Genomic DNA, 22279 nt, shown 5'->3' on the forward strand with positions numbered 1-22279 from the left:
GAGTCCCTGTGGGGGATATAGTATGACATTGAGCTGGTGACTGCCCGTAGGGTGATTGTCAAACTAACGACGACGGAGGTGTATTGGGCGTTTTTACATCGTTACGAGGGGCGAACCCTGCCCCTGCCTGAAGGTGCAGGCACTGATCGTCTCGGATCGCAGTGGTTCCATCACATATGTTAGCGTGCATGGGGTGCCCCTGAAAATCCCGAAGGGGCTGCTGAGACGTTATTTCGGCCAGTTTGGGGCGGTCATCAGTGTGTGGTTGCACCTGCTCTCCTCGGGTCCACTTAAGGGTGTGCAGTGGAACATTCGCACCCTGGAAATGAGGCTGTGGGAGGACATTCCGTTTCAGGTGAAGCTTCTGGGTTGTTACGTTACGGTGTATTATGCTCATCAGCCCTGTACGTGTTACCGTTGTGGCCTCTTCGGCCTTCAGGCTGCTGGATGTTCTGCACCTGCCATCGCGCCCGTCAACCTTTTCCGTGAGGAGGACTTCCCGCCGCTCCCTGTGGAGGAGGCTTCGGTGGCTGTGGATGTGGACGACTCTTTGGCTGGTGACGTGCCCTGTGTGTCGCCTGATGCGCCTCCTGTTGCTGTCGCCCCTCCTCCGGAGGCTGTGTCGCCTGTTGCGCCTCCTGTTGCTGTTGCCTCTCCTCAGGAGGTTGTGTCGCCGTCGGGTGTTCGTCCTGCCCCGGTTGCTGTCCTGGATACTCCCGTGGTTCTTCTGGCTCCCATCTGCAAGGCTCCCCCGTCTTCCTGTTTTTCACCTGTGGTGCCTGTCACTGCGCCCTCGCCATGAGCCCAGGCTGTGTTGGGTGCTGGGGTGGCGGTGGGGCCTCCTACTGTGCTCGACCTGGTTCCCCATGTGGTTAAGGATGCTGCCGTCCTGTGGAGAGCGTCGGTTCGTCCGGCTTGTGTTGACCAGGTCTCTGGGTCGACATCCGGCTATGATGATGTGCGACTGGGGCCCCAGCGTTCCCGGCGATCTTCTGATTGGGCTGATGTCTGAGAATTCGACGATGGTGGGTCTTCCAGCGACGGTGGTGAGGTTCCGGTTGCATCGCATTTTTCGGTGGTGGCGGAGGTCCATGTGCCTGTGGCGGCCAGTGTCGTTGTTTCTTCTGGTGAGGTGCCTGTGGAGCTTGCTTCCGGTGCGTCGCCTGCGTCTGATAGTTCCGGTTCTGCGTGGGGGTGGTTCCTCCTGCTGGTGAGTGTGGTGACCTGGTGGTGGTGTTGAAAAAGAATGCTCGCTCTGGGGGTTCCGTGCCCCCAGCTTCGTCCCCTGTTTCATCGGCGGCGGTTTTGCGGCTTCTCCCGTCTCCGACCGTCTCTTCTGCATCTCCTACGGTGTCGGGTGTGGTGTTGCCGGCTCAGCGGCCTTCGTCGTCTGCTCCTTTGTATCCGGCGGCGGGGCCGTCCCGGTGGCCTCCCTCTGCTTCTTCCATGTCTTCTGCTTCCAGGGTTCGCACTACCTTACCTCGTTATGCGACTACTACCGCCCACCTCCAGAAGCTCCCACTTCTGCCTGATCTGGTGATTCCTGAGTTTATGCACACCCCCATGGACCAGGGGGATAGTTGTCCTACCGACAAGGAGTATTTAATATTGGAGGCCTATAAGCAGAAATATCCTCTGCATGAGTTTCCTGAGAAATATTCGCCTCTCATTGAGGTGTTATTCCTCCTTTTAAGTGATTCTTTTTTTGTGTGTGCTGTGTGTTGTGGTGTTGTGTCCGTTTGTGTCATTGGATGTGGGGTGCAGTTGCGTGCATGTGTGGAAGTGTGGGTGGGCCGGGTTTGTTTTCCCGGTTCCTGCGTGATCTGTGCTTGTTGTGTGGTGGTTGCTGCCCTTCGAGCTGCTTGTGTGGCCCTGCTTGTGTTTGTTCTCATTGTCATGTATTGCCGCTGTGATTTTCCCTTTGTTTTTGTGTTCATTTTTGTGTTTTATTTATTTTTATTGTAGTTATGTATTTGTGCCTCTCCGTGTGGTTTCTGGGACCAGTAGGGTTGTTTTGTGTTTCAATGGTTGGGTTGTTGGGTGCGGGTTTGGGTACTTTGTAATTGTACTGATGTGTTTATTGTTGTTTTTGTTGTCGGCCCTTCAGGCCAGTGTTTTGTGTATTTGATAATTTGTACTTTTGTGACTTTGTATTTTGTGCTTTTGTGATATGTTTGTCTGTTCTCGTTGCGTACTTGTATGCATGCTTTCCTGTACACTTAAAAACTGAAAGACATGTATTGACCTGTTCTTTGTATACTATCTTGCGTTATGTTTGGTTTTCGTTGTTGGCCCTTCAGGCCGGTATTTTATGTGCTTTTGTACTTTGTAATTTTGTGATTTTGTAATTTGTGTTTGTGTTCTGTTTGTTTTGTTCTCGTTTTATTGAATTTATACACATGCACGCATGTAAAAAATAATAAATCTATATAAATAAAAATGGAAATGTTCGTTTGTTCAAAATTGCTAATCTCCGAAAGTTCTTCACCGATTGCTTTGAAATTTTCAAACAATGTTCCATTCACATCCGAGCAGGTTTTTATATATATATTATATTGATGTCACGTCTGTGACGGAAAAAACATGTTTTTTTTTTTTAACTGTTTTTCATGTGTTTTTGATGTGAGAGAAATCTTCAAAACCTCTTTACCGATTGTTTTGAAATTTTGACACGACGTTGTATTCGAATATACTATATACCTACCTATATACATGCTTTAGCTCTGGCCGGAGAATTTTTTTTTTTTTTTAAAACAGTGCCATCTGTTGGATGTAAGACCAACACACGCTGTAATCTCCCAAAATTCTTCACTGATTGCTTTGAAATTCTGACACAACGTTCCATTCAAATATGCGCGTCTTTTTATATGTCTACTATATAGATGCCACCCCTGTGACAGGTAAAAACATGCGTTTTTGAAAAACAGCGCCATATGTTGCACATAATATCAACATGCACGCTATACTAAATATGTCACGAATTCCGTTTGAATGTTTCCGATTGCATTGATAAATTTTGTTTTCATAGATTTCGAATTATTTTATTTTTTACTGAATTATTTTGTGTGACAGTGTTGAAATTGAGCTGTGTTGTTTACCATACCGTTCATTTCGCAAGTATAAGTGTAGATGCCACACCTGTTACAGGTAAAACTATGCATTTCTTGAAAATCTGTGCCATCTGTTGCATGTAAGAGGAAAACACATGCTGTACTAAATATGTTACAATTCCATTTAAGTGTTTCTGATTGCATTGATAAATTGACTTTTCATAGATTTTGATTTATTCATTTTGATTTAATTATTTTGTGCGAATTGTATTGGAATTAAGCTGTGTTGTTTACAATACCATTCATTTTGTGAGTATAGTTTATTTTTTTACTTTTTCATATTTTCATTTAATTTTTTAACTGTTTTTCTTATATTTCAGTGATGAGAACATCAGATCACTTGATGTTCCCAATTTTCTGATGAGAACATCAGTCCATTTGGGAAGGCATCGAACGAGGGAGTGGGGAATGGTGGGGATGACATGGGGACGGAAGCGAGAGATGGTGGGGGGGACGAGGGGACAAGGAAGGGTGTAATGGTGGGGAAAGAGGAGGGGACGGGGGAGTTTGAGATGGTGGGGACGAGGGGATGGGGGAATGGAGAATGGTGGGGAGGACAAAGGGACAGGGGAGTGTGGGCATGGTGAGAAGGAAGAGGGAATGGGTGAGTGGGGAATGGTGGGGAGGACAAAGGGACAGGGGAGTGGGGGCATGGTGAGAAGGAAGAGGGGACGGAGGAGTGGGGAATGGTTGGGAGGCCGAGGAGACGGGTGAGGGAGGAATTGTGGGGGGGGGGGGGGGGGGACTGGGGAACAGGAAAGGTTCCAGGGGACAAGAATATATACTAGCAGTACCCGGCCAACCCGTGGCCGGGTACTGCTAGCATATATAAATATATATCTATATAAATAAAAATGTAAATGTTCGTTTGCTCAAAATCACTAATCTCTGAAAGTTCTTCACCAATTGCTTTGAAATTTTCACATAATGTTCCATTTGCATCCGAGCAGGTTTATATATACATATTATATAGATGTCTTGTCTGTGACGGGAAAAAAACCTGCTTTTTTTGAAAAACTGTATTTTTTCATGTGTTTTTCATGGGAGGGAAATCTTCAAAACCTCTTTACCGATTGCTTTGAAATTTTGACACAACGTTACATTCGAATAGGCGCGCGTTTTTATATACCTCCTGTATGCATGCCACCAGTGTGACAGGAAAAATCGTGCTTCTTTGAAAAACAGCGCCATCTGTTGCACGTAATAGCAACACACTATACTAAATATGTTACGATTAAATTTCAATATTTCCGATTGCATTGATAAGTTTAATTTTTATAAATTTCGACTTATTTTCATTTTAATTTAATTTATTTTGTGTGACATTGCGTTGAAATTGAGCTGTGTTTCATACCATACCGTTCATTTCCTGAGTATAGTTTTTTCTTCTATTTTTTCATTGTTTTTCATTTCGTTTATTTATCTGTTTTTCTTATATCTCAGTGATGGGAACATCAGATCATTTGATGTTCTTAATTTTCTGATGGGAACATCAGATCACTTGGAAATGCATCAGAGGAGGGAGTGGGGAATGTTGGGGAGGACAAGGGGACGGGAGTGGGGGATTTTGGGGAAGACGAGAGGACAGGGGAGAGAGTAATAGTGGGGAGGACAAGGGGACGGGACAGTTGGGGACAAGAGGATAGAGGAATGGAGAATGGTGGGGAGGACAAGGGGACGGGAGTGGGGGATTTTGGGGAAGACGAGAGGACAGGGGAGAGAGTAATAGTGGGGAGGACAAGGGGACGGGACAGTTGGGGACAAGAGGATAGAGGAATGGAGAATGGTGGGGAGGACAAGGGGACGGGAGTGGGGGATTTTGGGGAAGACGAGAGGACAGGGGAGAGAGTAATAGTGGGGAGGACAAGGGGACGGGACAGTTGGGGACAAGAGGATAGAGGAATGGAGAATGGTGGGGAGGACAAGGGAACAGAGGAGTGAGGGTTGGTGGAAAGGACGAGGGGACGGGGGAGGGAGGAATGGTAGGAATGATGAGGGGATGGAGGAGTGGGAGATGGTGGGGAGGATGGAGTGAGGAATGGTTAGAAGGACGAACGGACGCTGGAGTGGTGAATGTTGGGGAGGACAAAGGGACGGGGGAGGGGAGGAATTGTTGGGAGGAAGAGGGGACGGGTGAGTGAGGAATGGTTGGGAGGAAGAGGGGACGGGTGAGTAAGGAATGGTTGGGATGATGAGGGGACGGGACATGGGGAATGGTGGGGAGGACTAGGAGACAGGTGAAGGTTGCTGTAGCTGAGCCACAGTAACGCGTGGCCGCGTTCAGCTAGTAAAAAAATAAAACTTCAGGCGCTGTCAGTGTTGTAGGAATTCTGGTAGGGCTCAAGGCGTGCATCTAAATATTGTCTGTTGCAAATTATCTGTCAATTGGGCAGGTAATTAAGTATTCACGGAAGTCAAGGTAATTAACTCTGATCAGGGTTTGATGGACTCACACGATGGCTACATTTTTTGCATTAAAGTAACGTCTGTTATTAAGTATCTGACAGTTGGACAGGTAATTTGATTGCTCTTGGGAGAGTAAAGTTATGAGTTCATGGAGGTATGTAGGACCCCAGTGGAAATTCATTTCGTTCATATTATAACTGTTGAGCCAGTGTGAAAGGTAACGTATTTGTATATAATTAATTATAGATCTTCGAGATAGTAATTAATTGCTCACGGTAATGAAGGGTAATTGCCGTCCTCTTAGCACTTTGACATAGAAATTGTAGTAAACTATCAAGTAGGCGATAGTAATCAATAACGTAACTCGTGCTGGGATTAATCAGTTGTCCGTAGGGCAGGGATTAAGGCGGATTACTCACTGAACGCTGGACGGGTCAAGTATTTGTGTAATTACGAGTTACGAGTGACAGTTGTACAGTTTGACTTGTCTGTGGGAGACAAAATTGTGTTAACGTAAGTAGTTGTTGCTGACAGCTGTTGGCATTGTATTAACGTAAGTGTCACCATTAATATTAACGTAATCAATTAGTCATTGATTGCTGATCGTCCGAGAGACGAAGTGTTAACATAAGAATTTAATTAAGGAGGGTTGCTGGCGTTGCCAGTAACCCCACTAGTTATTGTGATATCATTGTAAGCTACTAGTTTGATTGCATAGCAACTGCTATTGCAGGGGAGGGCTGCAAGGAGCTTGAAGTAACAGATAGGAGGATAATGGAGACGTGTCTCCTAACCTACCATGAGTTGTTGCATTTGTGATTATAGCCTAAGTATGTTTTGTTTGATTGCATCCTCTGTGAACACTCAGTACTGTTACTTCATTTATCCAGCACAACACGATTGGATCCTGTAGTTATACACGTGGCTGGTGTCTAGCTGTCGTAAAGGTGTCACAAGAAGGATTTCGAGTAACGTCAGTGATATTTTTCGTTGTTGTAGTAGTTAGTACTTGCTGAATAAACTATGTTGTTAAGTTGAACGCTGTCTTTCATTACACCCTCACACTATAAATGATTTACATATGTACTGCCACACTACCTGAAGTTATTGCTATTATTCTGAAACTGCTTATTGAGCCTCGAACTGAATTCATGTCACCAGACAACAAATCTAAATTGTTGTGAGATACCGTGATCAACTCGTTAGATTCGCTCCAGCGATTTGCAAAGGTCAATGACCTAGTGTAAGGGATTTCAAATTTATGAGGTCTCGGCGTTTGCTCGCACCTTCATAACTGTTGTTCTATGGCCTCTATAGTGGGGAATGTGCTGCTTACTATACTTAGCGTGTTCACTAAATTTCCTCAGGAGGCCCATCTAGACTTTCAGTTTAAGTTGACGGATGCTTTCAGTTTAAGCTGACGGATGTATTAGAATTCATTGCTAAATTATGAAACAAAAATCTCACACACTCACTGGGTCGTGCTCTTTGCAACTCGCTTGCAGTAAATATAGCAGGTAAAGGACGGGTTCTCACACCGAATTTATTATTCAGTGATTGGGGGTTAGGGGCTGGAACCTGAACCAGCTCAAGTGTCTCTTAAAGACAATTGGTAAGTAGGGTAATGAATGCGGACAGTACCGCAGAATGAGGAATGACGTGAAAGCTTGTGCAAACAATATAACAATTTATTGAATAAACTTATTGTCTAATACACAGCCTCACACTTTACGTTAAACCAAGAGTGTCACTTCAAATCTGTCAAACACCACTGCTGCAGTAGGTCTCCTGACCCACCACCTGACAGGTGTAGGAGTTGTGCTCTAACAGCCGTGACGTGCAGACGTGTTGCCTGGCCTCTCTGATAGTTGGGGTGTTTGCTGCTTTAGTCGGAGGGGGTGTGGGTGTGTCTACCCTCCCTGCTGTTCCCTCCTCGTTGGTGTGGACGTGGCGCGTTTGCGATGGGCGGCCATCTTCCCCCCTGTTGTGAGGGTCAACTCCGTGGGATTGGAGTTTACTGGACGTGCGGGGTACCCTGTAGTGGAGCTTATCATATGTGACATGCTCCATATCCCGGTAATGGACATCTACGGAGTTGAGCTGGTAACTACTCACCATGTAGTTATAAAGTTTGTGGGGAAAGCGGTGTACAGTGACTTTCTCCGGAGGTACGAGGGACGTACCTTCCAGCTGCAGGCAACCCGTTCTCGCAAATTTAATAAGTCAATATTGACTTATTATATATGTGCATAGGTGACACACTTAACATAATAGATACCCTTAAAAAGATTCATAGAAAACACCGACCTTACCTAACCTACTTAGTATGTTAAGATAAGCATCTTATTGCTTCGTAATTACAATTATTACCTAACCTATAATAGGTATAGGTTAAGTAATAATTGTAATTACGAAGCAATAAGATGCTTATCTTAAGATACTAACAAGGTTAGGTAAGGTCGGTGTTTTCTATGAATCTTTTTAAGGGTATCTATTATGTTTAGTGGATAATTATTAAATATTTTCAATTATTATTGTAATAATTATCATAATAATTGTTGTATTTAATAATTATCACTCTTCCTTCTACTTAGTCTTGAAGGAGGCCAGCCTCGGGTGAAAAAGGGCTGTGACGATCCTTGTCTGGAACCCGTAGGTGCGGGACCGGGATGTCCACCTCCCGGGGGTCGTGTGGCCCCAGGCTCTGCTTCAGGAGGCTGGGGTCGTTCATACCCTTGATGGGGTGGTTCTTCTCCGGCCCCGACCACGGCGGTCTCCGGGGTTGGAGGTCCCTGTGCCCTTCTTCACCACCTTCGAGGTCAACCCCGGAACTCAGTTCCTGCGACGGCGCTGGAACCAATCGTATTGGCGTATGCCATTCCATTGGAGACTTTCAGCGCCGTGGAGAGGGGGGACCTGCTGCCTGGGTAACAGCTTCTCTCCCAAATCAACCTACCCTGGCTTTGCTCCCTGGTGAGGCCACTCCAGACCGACAACCAGAGCGCAACTACATAGTCTCCTGAGACTGATGGATGCCAACTACTATTATGTTTAGTATATCACCTATGCACGTAGTTAATAAGTCAATATTGGCTTTACGAATTTGCGAGAACGGGTTGCTGCAGGATGGCACCAGATTTGTATTCATTATGGATCGTAGCGATGCCATGTGTGACGGAGTTCCCCCCCTTATAATTCTCCCACGCCTGCAGTAAGAGTCATGTCTACTTTTCCCAAGCGTTCTCTACGTTGCAGGCTACAATTTGATATATGGGAGAGAGTGAAGTGTTCTCGGAGAGCCGAGAAATTTGTGAAATAGTAATATCTTGGCCTGTGGTATAGGCCCTTTAGGGAGCCAAGATGGCGCTTACCTCCCTGATCTCCCGCCAAAACCGGGTGACGTCAGTGGCACCGGATTGGTCACCGAAAGCAATGTGGCACCGGGAGCCAATGAAAACTTCCCGTAGCGAAAGTGACGTCACGAAGGAAGGGGGTCCGGCCAGCAGTCAGACACGACACGTCATAGAGGTCGGACGTGCGACGAGTGGTCCTGTCTGTCGGACAGCTGTTTCCCACTACCGTGGATTTACGCGTCACCTGAAGTCCGCCAGTACTCTGAGAAGTCTTCCCTAGTTCATGTGTTGAACCAGAAGAGGGAATTGACGGTTATTTGAGCAACAAGTGCTCCAGTCAGGTACTGTGCCAGTAGCAGTGAAGCCGTGCAGTGACGTATGTTGACGTCTGTGGCAATTCACCAGTTCGTGACAGCGTAGTGGCTGACAGAGCCACTGGGTAGCTGAGGAAGAGAGGACTATTTGGGGAAACCGAACGACTGTAGCCGAGACGTAGGCGACAGCCGTTGCTGGGAGAAGACGACGGCCAGGAGACCGACTCCAACCTTCAAGAAGTCAAGAAGGAGGACGGACCTGCAGTGAGGAGGCACGGAGACGACGCCCTAAACGGTGTGACGACGAGAGGCTCTGGTAGGACACGACGACGTGTAGTGTAGGGGCGTTCCCGACACGAGGACCAGGAGCTACATCTCGACTCTCATCGGAGGATAGGGTGAAGTAGGTGTTTCTAGTTCCCTCCCCATTCCCCTTTAGTTAGCTATATTATTTGGCTATATTTTCTAGCCTGAGGATTTTATATGTCGTGAGCAAGTCTCCCTCATGTCACGATAAAGCACCAGTGTGCTAGACAGTACTATCAAGAGTACTTGTAATATTCATGTTGATTATTGGGGTGTACAGACACCAGGAACCAGTGATAAATTTACTGTGGTGTGTATATCTTTCTATAGATTTTTTGATATGAACATATAGTGGTAAATTATATATAATATTATGCCAGTATTTGGAGGTTAGGCTATGTGCCCAGAAACTATTTATTTTCCATGTATTGATGATTGATTTATATACCATATATATGTCTATGTTCATTCAGTGAATAATCATTTGCGAGTATAGTGAATTATTGCGTTATCGCCCACGAGAGAAAGTATTGAAAACTCCAGTGTTAATATTTCATAATATATTGTTGGATAAATAACAGTGTAAGACCATTACAGTGAATCATTGTAGAATTGATTGTAGAAAAGACTGTTTGAGCCTGAGTACAGTGTAACTAAGTAATTCGGTTTATTTGTGCCAATATCGAGTGTGCGAGTTTCTAGTAATATTGGAGAATTTAAAGAAACCGCGCGCGTGAATCTAGAAAACAAGCAAAGTTCGCACGGAGAGACCATTGCGATCAGCTGTTCTTGACACTTGATGAGGAAGGGAGATGTTGCCACCTTATGATCACATAATATCCGTGGGAATTATCGGCCGAGTCAGGATCAGTTGATTAATTGATTATTGTTTGGCTTTGTGACATCTTTCATACATTTTAAGTAAAATACAAAACTCTCTTTGTGTTTTTATCATCCCTTCCATTGATCTTGTGGCTATACTATACCTGTAAGCATAGAGTGATAACAATAAGTACCTGCCTGATTCCTGATCTTTGAGTGTGACCTTGCCAAGGCTACCACTGAATACACCAGTCCACTGATGGTGTTACTGGCCACCTTAAACACCAGTTGGCGATCTTGTGGATAACCGTAGAGCCCTATTGTTGGGGAGGGCACACGACAGTCGATGTGAACGAGTCGTGTTCTCACTCTTTCTTAATAAGAGGCCGTTAAGATTGACTGGGAGACTCTCCTGGCGTGCAGTGGCGCCGTGAGGATCGAGGGAAGACCCGCAGGGCTACGGTGAGTTACCTTGAGCATAACTATTGCTCACCCCAGAGTAAGGGTAGAGAATAATAGAGAGGTGGAAACCCCAACACATGACGTATGTGAGTGTCCATGGGGGCCCCCCCATGGAATTTCCCCAAGACCCTCCTCCGGCGTTTCTTCCAGCGGTTTGGCGCCGTCGTTAGTGTGCGGATACACACGCTGTCTTCTGGCAAGTTTACGGGTATGAGGACCAACATTCGTACCCTAGGGATGCGCCTAAGATCGGACATTCCATCTTCTGTCCGGCTTTTAGGGGTACTACGTATGGGTGTATTATGCCCGGCAACCAGGGACATGTTTTCGTTGTGGCCTGTTGGGGCATCAGGCTGCCGGGTGCACTGAGGCTGCGACTGCTCCCGTGAACATGTTCAAGGAAGAGGATTTCCCACCGCTCCCTGTGGAGGAGGACTCCGGGAGTGAGGAGGTGGACGTCCCATTCTCTGCTGAGGCTCCCTCTGCGTCTCCGAGTATGCCTCCGGATGTTGCGGACCCTCCTCCGGGTGTTGCGGCGCCGTCGGCGGTTCTTCTTGCTCAGGTCGATGTTCTGGCTGCTCCCGAGGGTCTGCCGGGCGATCTCTTTGCGTCATCGGCGCCCTCCGCTTCCTCGTCTCCTGCTACTAAGCATGGCCCTGCGCCCTCGACTTGTGTCCTGACTGTGATGGGTGGTGGGGTGGCGGACACGCCTCCTCCTGCCCGGCTTGTGAGGCCCGTTTTTCAGGGTCCCCCTCCGCCTCTGATGATGTACGGCCGGAGCCCAAGCACTCCCGTCGTTCTTCTGCTGCCTGGGCTGATGTTGGCGAGTTCGACGACTGTGGATCTTCCAGCGACGGCGGGGTGGCTCCGGTTGCGTTGCAATCTACGGTGGTGGCGGAGGTGCATTTGCCTGCGGATGCCGGTGCCGGTGTTTCGGTCTCCCTCTCTGGTGGGGTGTTTGTAGGTCCTGATTCGGGTGCGTCGCCTGTGTCGGATGGTTCCGATTCTTCGTGGGGGGTGATTCCCCCTGCTGAGGTTCGTGGTGAGCGTGGTGACCTGGTGGTGGTCTTGAAAAAGGCTGCTCACTCTGGGGTAGTCTGCGCCCCCTTCCTCGTTCCCTGTTTCGTCGGTGGCGGTCTTGTCGTCTCTTCCGTCTCAAGCCATCTCTTCTGTACCTCTTGCGGTACCAGTGGAAGTGTTACCATCACGACAACCGTCACCTTTTTCTGTGCGTTCAGCGGCATGGCCGTCTCGGCGGCCTACGTACTCTTCTTCGGTGTCTTCTGCTTCCAAGGAAGGGGGTGTTTCGTGATCCCCCGCCTCGTTATGCGACTTGCGCCAGTGAGCTTTGGAGGTGGCCGTTTCCGCCTGATTTGGTGGTTTCCGAGTTTATGAGTTTCCCACAGCGGAAAGGGGATCGACTCCCTACTGACATGGAATATTTGATTTGGGAGGCCTATAAGAAGAGGTATCCTTGGGATAAGTTCCCCGAGAAGTATGTTCCTGGCTCTGGGAGTTAGGTTAATGCCCTGTGATCCCTTTGTATGTTGTGGGTTTTTTCCGTTTGTGTGCATGGTTGTGGGGTGCGGGTTGTGTGTGTGTGTGTGTGTGTGTGTGTGTGTGTGTGTGTGTGTGTGTGTGTGTGTGTGTGTGGGTAGGGCGGGTTTGTTTTCTCGGTTCCTGCGTGCTCCGGTGTTTGTTATGTATTATGTATTGCGTATATGTTTTCTGTATTACGATTAAGCTGTCCTTTTGTTTCTATTGAGTATTAGTACTTTCCTTTAGTGTTGTATTTCTAATAATTTTTTCTTGGTGCCTCTCCGTGTGTGGTTACGGTGCCGGTAGACTTGTTTTAAATAGTTCTTGGGTTGTTGGCTGCGGGTTTGGGTACCGTGTGTTGTATTGATGTCGTTTCTGTACTGTATTCCCTTGTGTTTGTATGTATTGTTTTTGTGGTCGGCCCTTCAGGCCGGTGTTTTGTGGTTGAATACCTTTGTTCTTTTGTACTTTGTGCGTTTGTGATTTGTCATTTTGTGTTTTGTCCTCTGTTTTGTTCTAGTTTGCTTTTATTGATTTTATTGTATTGTATTCGCATGCTTGCATGTAAAAATAAACAAATAAATAAAAATTGACAGGTGTAAAGAGACACAAGGCCTCGACCCACTGGACAGGTAATCAACAACCATGAACTAACCTGAAACACTTCGTGCACTCTCTTGCCAAATCAACTCCAAAACATGAATTAATCTACTGAAATTCCACAACAATGTCACAAGGACAATCAAACAATAATACACCAACAAGTAACTACGTTACCACACATCACTTGGACGGCACTCAAAGATAACTATCAATTAATACTCAATTAATTTACGATAATAACACACTGCCCCACAGTGGTCAGTCTAACAGTTACATTAATGACACACTGCCCCACAGTGGTCAGTCTAACAGTTACATTAATGACACACTGCCCCACAGTGGTCAGTCTAACAGTTACGCTAATGCACTGTCACACTGACAATTAGCACTCACTTCAATACGTTAAGTTATTGCTTCAACCTGTCCTCTTAAAAATAACGTTTCTTTTTGCTCGAATGTGAGCTACGGCCAAAATGGACGTAATTTGAAATAATATCAGCTCGCGAAAGTTTTGTACTGTCCCGTTTTCTGTTTAAGTCCTCCAGCTTACTCGGTTTGGTTAGGAGAGGAAACATTCAATTAACGTTTTGAATCTTTAGGAGAATTTCCTGCCCTTCAAATCTACCAGAGGACCCTTAACGTACTGTTTTGGAAAACAAAAATCCTAAATTTATTTTCAATTTTTTTTTTAAGGTTGCGTGAGCATACACGAATGCACGCCCACACACAGCCTCAGGCGTAGTGAGGGAAGATGCCAACACTTCTCACGACACACGGCCGCGAAATACCACAATTTCGCGATCTCCAAAGCTATACTCACCTTTGGGGATATTCCACACTTGATTGTCCTTCAGATGATCAGACAATCACTCCCAATGAGATTCTGAGTCTTAACACTGGCCTAATACGCAATATACAGGCTTTCCACTAGCTGCTTAACCACCAATTCCTTCCTGTATGTTGCACGTGACCCACTGACACGCGTTCTTAACACTGCCAGTCCTTTGTACGACACACGTGGTCCCAGCATCTTCACAACCGTCGTGTAGTGTTCTTAATCCTTCTTCTAGTACTGAATTATAAACGGCTGCTCCACGGAAGTTTACGAATGATCCGGTACTAGGAGTGCGCTCTGGGATGCCGTTATTTTACATTTAGACATATAATTTGATGACAAAAAATCGACGGATAACTTTATTTTTGAAAGTAGCAGGACCCAAAGTATCATATACAATGACATTCCCAAGATTTTTAAGATCAGAGTGCATGAAATTAGACTCAACAAGCAAAAGAACTTGATCTCAATGGACCACACAAACAGCAAGGAACTTCAGCTTTCTGACACCACTGAAATCCGCAGATACATAAAGGCTACATGCCACTTGGCGACACATTAATACATTATGTAATCAGGCATGTTATAGACATTAGTAAAGAAGAAATCACAAAGGAACTTCAAGCAGATGACATCCTAATTCCAATTCCAAGGACCCGAGGGCAGGAAAGCTGGGGGTGGAAAACTGGGGCGAGAATGTGAAAACTTTGAGCAGGAAATAGGATACAAGTCGGAGTAGAGAGATACAGCTCGGTGGCCTAACCACCGTGGGCCACAGAGTGACACTGTTATCACTTGCAATGATACTGTTATCATTTGAAGTGATACTGTTATCCTAATCTATGGTGTAAAACAATTTTTGTCTGGAACGGAGAACTGAGTGATACAGGTACAACCCTACTGACCTTTCTCCACTACTTTCCAATTGATCGGGTTCAGATCAACGGCTTTCTCCATAAACTAGAGATATACATACCACGTCCAGCACAATGCTAAAGACGAACAGGATTTAACCATACCTGGAAAGGAGGCCCAAAAGACATAAAATATGGAAAATGCTCTGGTTCCCATTACACATCGACTACACAAGTCATACTCAAATGCTCCAACAAAAATGTTTGACAAAATTAAATGTCTTTCCTACAAAGCAGCTACAACTACTGTTAGGAATCTTCCCCAGCGCCAACATGCAGTACAGTAGTGCGTTGAAACTACCCAACACAGTCCATAACCAGCTACAACCAATCATAAAAAAAAAAACACACACATACCAAATGTGTCTGGACCTCACCATCCTACACCCCCACACAACATTCCACTCTCACACACCTTGCAGCTCAGTGTACACCTCGTCCAAACACTTATTACTGCCACTGAAAATGCAAAAGAAAAGACACTGGACCGATTCCTAACTAGATTCTTCGCACAACTATCTGGCTTGCCTCCGAGACTAACCCAACACATGTGCAGAAAGTGAAATCCGACCAACCGCACCTGCCATTGTGTTCAAGATACTCGAACTGATGCTGGACAGACTCCTAAGTAATTACTTAGCAGACCTTACCCAAAACACTCAAGCTCATTTGTCACAAACCACAACTATCGGAACTAAACGTAAGCAGCCCCCAGCTGGACTAAACTGCCAACGACCTGGCACTCAGACTGAACAACCACCTAAGCCCCACTGCCCCACAAGCCTCCCAACCATGCTCAGATACCAAACACGCTGCACTACTGCAACCAAGAAAAAGGATGCAATTGCAACCAAATCGTACTGATCTGGCATGCATGAAACCCTAACCTAACCAACCATGCCCCAACTTACCATAACCTACACCACCAAGGTGTGGACGTCCAGCCTAACCTAACCTGTGCTAACTTAACCTGTCCTAATGTTTCCCACCCTAACCTTTCCTAATCTAACATTTTCTAACCTAACCTAAGCTAACCTGTCCTAACGTAACCTGTCATAACCTGTCCTAACCTGTCCTGTCCGGACCTAACCTAACCTGTAATAACCTGACCTGACCCGTCTTAACATAGCCTAATCTGTCCTAACCTAAGCTGACCTGTCCTAACCTGTCCTATCCTGTCCTGACCTAACCTAACCTAACATTCCCTAACCTGTCATAACATACCATAACCTAATCTAACCTACCCTAACCTAACCTACCTGTATTGTGACTAACTCCAAAACGTAATTCCAATTGCAAAATAAATTTTATGAATTCTAAACCAGACACATTCTACAGAACAACAACAACACAGCTGACACCATCACCACAAATCCCTAACTTTGCCATCATGCGTCACATTTCACTCCATTGGTTAATTTCGTCATCATCCTTGCAAGAACGGGCGACCTCGACAACTTTCAAGCCAAAATATGAACGAATGACGAGTTTCCCAACATTACCCCTCGTGCAGTCATCGGGAGGTGGAAACCTTAATGTTTCCCAACATTACCCCTCGTGCAGTCATCGGGAGGTGGAAACCTTAATGTTTCCCAACATTACCCCTCGTGCAGTCATCGGGAGGTGGAAACCTTAATGCAACAACAACAACAACAATGACAAGAGCATTCTAGATCTTGTGCTAATATCAGAAGAAGGCATGATGGATCAAGTACAGGTAGGGGGAAAAGCTCCCCCTTTCGTGTGATCACAATATTCTAAGATGGATTACAATTATAGAAACCCACGTAAAGGTCTATGATGATAAAATTTTAGATTATCCTCGAGGAGACTATCAAGGAATTACAAACTACCTCCTGGAGGAAGCTGATAGGCGAACATGGCATGGAAGCATCATGAGAAAATTTCATGGTCATCACTAAACTCGTTCAAAAATGAGCCAAAAAGGAGAAAGAAAAGAAAGAGAACTAGATGGATGACACAGGTAGTAAAAAGAGCTTTGATAAATAAGCGGAACCTCTGGAGAAGTTATAAATCCTCAAAGAACAACGTAGATTATGAGTAAATAGAAGGGCATTAATTTAGACACCCAGGAGATCAGATCAGCCAAAAGAAACTGCGAAAGAAAACTAGTCCAAAAACAAAAAACAAAGATACAAAGTCGTTCTATGGCTATATAAGAAGTAAAATCAAAACACAAGAGTCAGTGGGATCTTAAGAGATGAGACTAACCAGGTTATCTTTAGATCTTGAGGTTATCTTGAGATGATTTCGGGGCTTTAGTGTCCCCGCGGCCCGGTCCTCGACCAGGCCTCCACCCCCAGGAAGCAGCCCGTGACGGATGACTAACACCCAGGTACCTATTTACTGTTAGGTAACAGGGGCATAGGGTGAAAGAAACTCTGCCCATTGTTTCTCGCCGGCGCCCGGGATTGAACCCGGGACCACAGGCTCACAAGTCCAGCGTGCTGTCCACTCGGTCGACCAGGTTATAATAGACGATTAAGGGGCAGCAAACAACGAGTGAACACTTTACATCACTGTTCACACTGGAGAGATTAGACAGTATTCCATTACCCCCAAATGCTTGAAGGAGGTTTAGAGAACGAATTACGGGAAATACCCATAACGTGCGACGTATTCAGGAAAAGCATTGACAAACTAAAAGACTCAAAAGCCCAAGGTGTGGACGGAATTCAATCCAAAGTTGTAATGGAACTGGTTGGTAAACTAGGCCTACCACTGAAACTCCTTTTAAAGAATCTCTGGACCAATGGATAGTTTCCCTAGATTAGAAATATTCAAATGTCACTCCTAGAAAGTTCAATACCGGGTAACAACAATCATTCCAGAACTAAGTCAACTCTCATACCAGGACAGGTTGAGGGGCCACAAGGGTAACAATACTGCAGACCAGACATGACAGGGCTGATCTTATCAAAATTTGTAAAATACTGAACAACTTTGGAGGATGTTGATCCAGAGCACTTCTTCAGAAGGTCAGGTGTAACACAAACAAGGAGCAACGGTTTCAAGTTCAACAAGCCACAATGTAGGATAGAAAACAGATGTTTTTTCACCCGCTGAGTCATATAAGCACATGGAACTATCTACCCGCCAAAGCCGTAACTGCCAAAACGATGCTGAATTTCAAAATCCAACTTGATAGAATCATCAGAATTAATGGTAGGTCTTTCGACAAGCCGCCGGCTTCCTCTCCTTGTCTAGGTCACTGGCCCTCAGGTAAACTTCAGGTAAATCTAGATTTAAGTTTAAATTTTCTCAATTGCAGTATAAAGGATATATGTTCGATATCTATCTTAGTAATTTACCCATTAAATTTTGGCTATTCGTGGTAACTTCCTACAGGTTGTACCTTGTGTCCTAAGATCCTGTGTTGTTACTGGCGGGGGACTTGTGTGTGCGGCTGATGTATTCCGGTATCAAGAAGAATTTCTAAATGAAGGATTTTTTTATTTTTTTTATTGATATATACAAAAGTTCTTACATTCTTGTACATCCACTACTACGTGTAACATTTCGGGCAAATTCTTAAGCCTATGTTCCCTTGAATACGACCCCGCAAAGATTCGTTTTTACAACCAACTACCCATTTTATTGTTGAGTTAAACAGAGGCTATAGTTAAGGATTTGCGCTCAGTAAATCCTCCCCGGCAGGATACGAACCCAGGACAAAGCGCTCGCCGTACGCCAGGCGAGCGTCTTACCACCACTACGCCATACGCCATAGCGCTCGCGCACTATGGCGTAGCCGGTAACCAACTAATATAATTTGTCTGAAAAGTCGTGAATACCTTTGAGTGTGTAGTTTTGCTTGTTGTGTGGTTGGTAAATAAGTGTTACCGCTTGGAGTTAATGGTGCCTTGATTGAGGGGTTAAGCAAGCCGGTTGAAGCAAGTTTGCTGTAGTTTGGGGTTAGGAGTGTACTTATCCTGTACGTTTTCTGTATTGTTGGAAGTTGCCCTTGAAGGGGGGGGGGGGGGACTGTGGAGGATGAATTGTTAAGTTAAGTATGTGTCTCTGTACTAATTTAAATGTTAGGAGAAGTTGTGATTGGTCCTAAGAGTGATGATGACTGGAAGTGCTTTGTAAGAAAGGATTTTAGGAAGTACTGTATATCAGCTAAGATGTCCCTATTTCCTTGTGCTAGGTGTGTGGCTCCTGGGATAAAGGGCTGTACCAACACGCTGTCCTGATTCCAGTAGTTGTTGTGGGATGGTACTTACCTATCAGTGACTACAGGTCTATCTCTTTATGCTCCCACCACAAGCCACACGGCCAGCGACGCTCCCAGCCACACGGCCAGCGACGCTCCCAGCCACACGGCCAGCGACGCTCCCAGCCACACGGCCAGCGACGCTCCCAGCCACACGGCCAGCGACGCTCCCAGCCACACGGCCAGCGACGCTCCCAGCCACACGGCCAGCGACGCTCCCAGCCACACGGCCAGCGACGCTCCCAGCCACACGGCCAGCGACGCTCCCAGCCACACGGCCAGTGACGCTCCCAGCCACACGGCCAGTGACGCTCCCAGCCACACGGCCAGTGACGCTCCCAGCCACACGGCCAGTGACGCTCCCAGCCACACGGCCAGTGACGCTCCCAGCCACACGGCCAGCGACGCTCCCAGCCACACGGCCAGCGACGCTCCCAGCCACACGGCCAGTGACGCTCCCAGCCACACGGCCAGTAAGTAAATAATTATCAAAAGAAGGCACCAAACCGGGAAGGCTATGTAGCACTATGAAATGTGCAGGATAATCAGAGGGCGCTAAATATCACCAAGGATGCCAATACGAGAACAGAATCTCATAAGGTGAACGATATCAAAAGTATCCGAGTCACCAAGAATACTATCGAGTGACAAGCGACCGCGGGGGACGGTCGGAAAACAAGACACGCTCGTCCTGGAAGTCAGGACATTCAACAAGGATATGCACGACCGTAAGAGGGACAATGCAATTAGGACAATAAGGAGCAGGGTGGCGCTCCATCAAGTGACCATGAGTTAAGCGAGTATGGCCAATACGCAACCTCGCCAGAGCTGTTTCCCACCGCCGGTTACGGTGGTAGGAGGATGGCCACGAGGAAACAACATTTAAGAGTACGTAATTTGTTACCAGTAACAGACGACCAAGAAGCCTGCCAACGGGTAAGGATGGAGGAATGGATAACCGGGTAAAAGTCGGAATATGGAATACCTTTACGAGAGACGGGACAAGAGCGGACAGCTTCCTTGGCAGCAGCATCCGCACGCTCATTTAAAGACACACCAATATGGCTGGGAACCCAACAAAACTCAAGCGACTTAAATTTACTGTGAACAAGAAACAGCCAGTGCTGGATCTCGACAACCACTGGATGAACCGGATTAAAGGACCCGAGAGCCATGAGGGCACTACGAGAGTCAACAACAACTACAAAGGAAGACTGACAACGAGAAAGCAGGAGACGAAGAGCATAGAGAATAGCATAAAGTTCCGCTGTAAAGATGCTAGTCTCCGGAGGTAAGCGACACATATAAGTGCGATCAGGAAAAACAACAGAGTAGCCAACACCGTCCACTGACTTAAACCCATCGGTGAAGACAAACGGAGCGGGAGTGAGAAGAAAAGTGCTCAAGGAAAAGGCGTTTTAGAACCGTAGGAGGGGGTAAAAGCTTTAGTGATGCGGGTTAAGGATGTACAAAACTGCGGAAGGGGGACTCTCCATGGGGTCAATGAAGGAACAACACGAGGAGAAATATTAGAAATACGAACTGAAATAGAATCTTGTAAGCGAGATAACCGGACAGAAAGAGGGAGGTGGTGAAGAGGAACAGGAACCGCAGGAGGGGTAAAAGTTAAAGCACGACAGAGGCGAGAGGAAGGAAGTTGTAAGGACCGCGCAAGATAGCGAAGACAGTAGCGATCACGGCGGTCCTGGAGAGACAGGAAGTAAGTGTCAACATACAAGCTGAGGACGGGAGTCGAACGAAAGGCATCAGAACCGAGGCGCAACCCAGTATGGTGCAAAGCATCAAGACGGCGAAGAGTAGAAGGAGAAGCAGACGAGTAAGCAGGGCAACCATAATCGAGCTTAGACAGGATGAGAGAGGAATGTAAAGCAAGGAGAGTGAGCTATCTGCCCCCCAAGAGGTATGGGACAATACCCGAAGGAGGGTAAGGGCCTTAGAGCACTCAACACGGAGGTAAGAGATATGGGGAGACCAAGACAAACGAGTGTCAAAAATCAACCCCAAAAGCTTAGCGAATCCTTGTACACAATAGGGTGACCATAAAGCGACAAAGAAGAACGAAGAACGACACGCTTCAGAGTAAGTCATAGCACAAGTCTTAGACGTAGAGATGGGTTTGAACAAAACTCGTCAGCGAAGCACTTATTCCGGAAGTGTTCGGACGTTGTGAGTTGTGAATCGTGTGTAAACTGTTTTTCATTCATAAACAGGGGGGGGGGGGGTGGTAGGTGCATGTTATCACTTTTGGCCTTTGTTTACGAGGATGGGCTGGAGAATGGGTTGTTGTTGTTATCAGGTTAATGTGTCTGAATCCCCTCTCAAACTCAGCAGTAATAATAGCAATAATACCAATAATCATCAAGTTGTAAACAGCTCAATAATTATTATAAATCTTGGGGGGATGCGGCCTCCATGATCTTCCACATAGTCTCTAGAGGCATTTGGTGTAGAATAAAAAGAAAGCTTAAACCTCTTACAGTGATACAATATTTCAGCTTCTCTGTAATTAAATAAGTAATTATCAAAAGAAGGCACCAAACCGGGAAGGCTATGTAGCACCATCAAATGTGCAGAATAATCAGAGGGCGCTAAATATCACCAAGGATGCCAATACGAGAACAGAAATACATAAGGCGAACGATATCAAAAGTATCCGATTCACCAAGAATTCTATCGAGGGACAAGTGACCGCGAGGGATAGTCAAAAAGCAAGACACGTGCTCATCCTGGAAGTCAGGACATTCAATAAGAATGCACACGACTGTAAGAAGAACAATGCAATTTGGACAATAAGGAGCAGGGAGGGTGGCGCTCCATTAAGTGACCGTGAGTTAAACGTGTATGTCCAATACATAACCTAGCCAGAGCCGTTTTCCACCACCGGTTACGGTGGTAGGAGAAAGGCCCAAGAGACAAACGACTCTTAAGAGTACGCAGTTTGTTACCAATAACAGAAAACCAACAACCCTGCCAACGAGCAAGGATGGAGGAATGAATAACTGGGTAAAAGTCAGAATACAGAATACCTTTACGGAAGATGGGACAAGTGCGGATAGCTTCCTTAGCAGCAGCATCTGCACGCTCATTTAAAGAGATAGCAACATGGCTGGTAACCCAGCAAAACTCTACCCACTTAAATTTACTGGAGATAAGAAAGAGCCAATGTTGAATCTCAATGACCACCGGGTGTACTGGATTAAAGGACCTCAAAGCCATGAAGGCACTACGAGAGTCAACTACCACCACAATGGAGGATTGACAACGAGAAAGCCGGAGACGAAGAGCATAGAGAATAGCATAAAGTTCAGCAGTGAAGATGCTAACCTCCGGAGGAAGGAGACACATATAAGTGCGGTC

The 22279-nt window shown here is 46.1% G+C and overlaps 1 protein-coding gene across 1 annotated transcript; it reads left to right on the forward strand.

Annotated features, from left to right (window-relative positions):
* Positions 1 to 11164: 11164 nt before the first annotated feature.
* On the forward strand, positions 11165 to 19382 carry LOC138367598 (uncharacterized). Its single transcript, XM_069329316.1, has 4 exons — positions 11165 to 11426; positions 11519 to 11815; positions 15990 to 16287; positions 18956 to 19382. Exons 1-4 carry the CDS (start codon positions 11165 to 11167, stop codon positions 19380 to 19382), a joined length of 1284 nt encoding a protein of 427 aa, XP_069185417.1.
* Positions 19383 to 22279: the final 2897 nt, after the last annotated feature.

This window comes from Procambarus clarkii, chromosome 22 (assembly GCF_040958095.1).
Source record: "Procambarus clarkii isolate CNS0578487 chromosome 22, FALCON_Pclarkii_2.0, whole genome shotgun sequence".
NCBI lineage: Eukaryota > Metazoa > Arthropoda > Malacostraca > Decapoda > Cambaridae > Procambarus > Procambarus clarkii.

Coding starts and splice junctions, on each gene's coding strand:
- LOC138367598 (XM_069329316.1), top strand. CDS start 11,165: ATGTTCAAGGAAGAGGATTTCCCACCGCTCCCTGTGGAGGAGGACTCC. Junction 11,816..15,989: donor TCCCCCTGCTGAGGTTCGTG/GTGAGCGTGGTG, acceptor ATTCTAAACCAG/ACACATTCTACAGAACAACA. Junction 16,288..18,955: donor CCTCGTGCAGTCATCGGGAG/GTGGAAACCTTA, acceptor TCCCACCACAAG/CCACACGGCCAGCGACGCTC.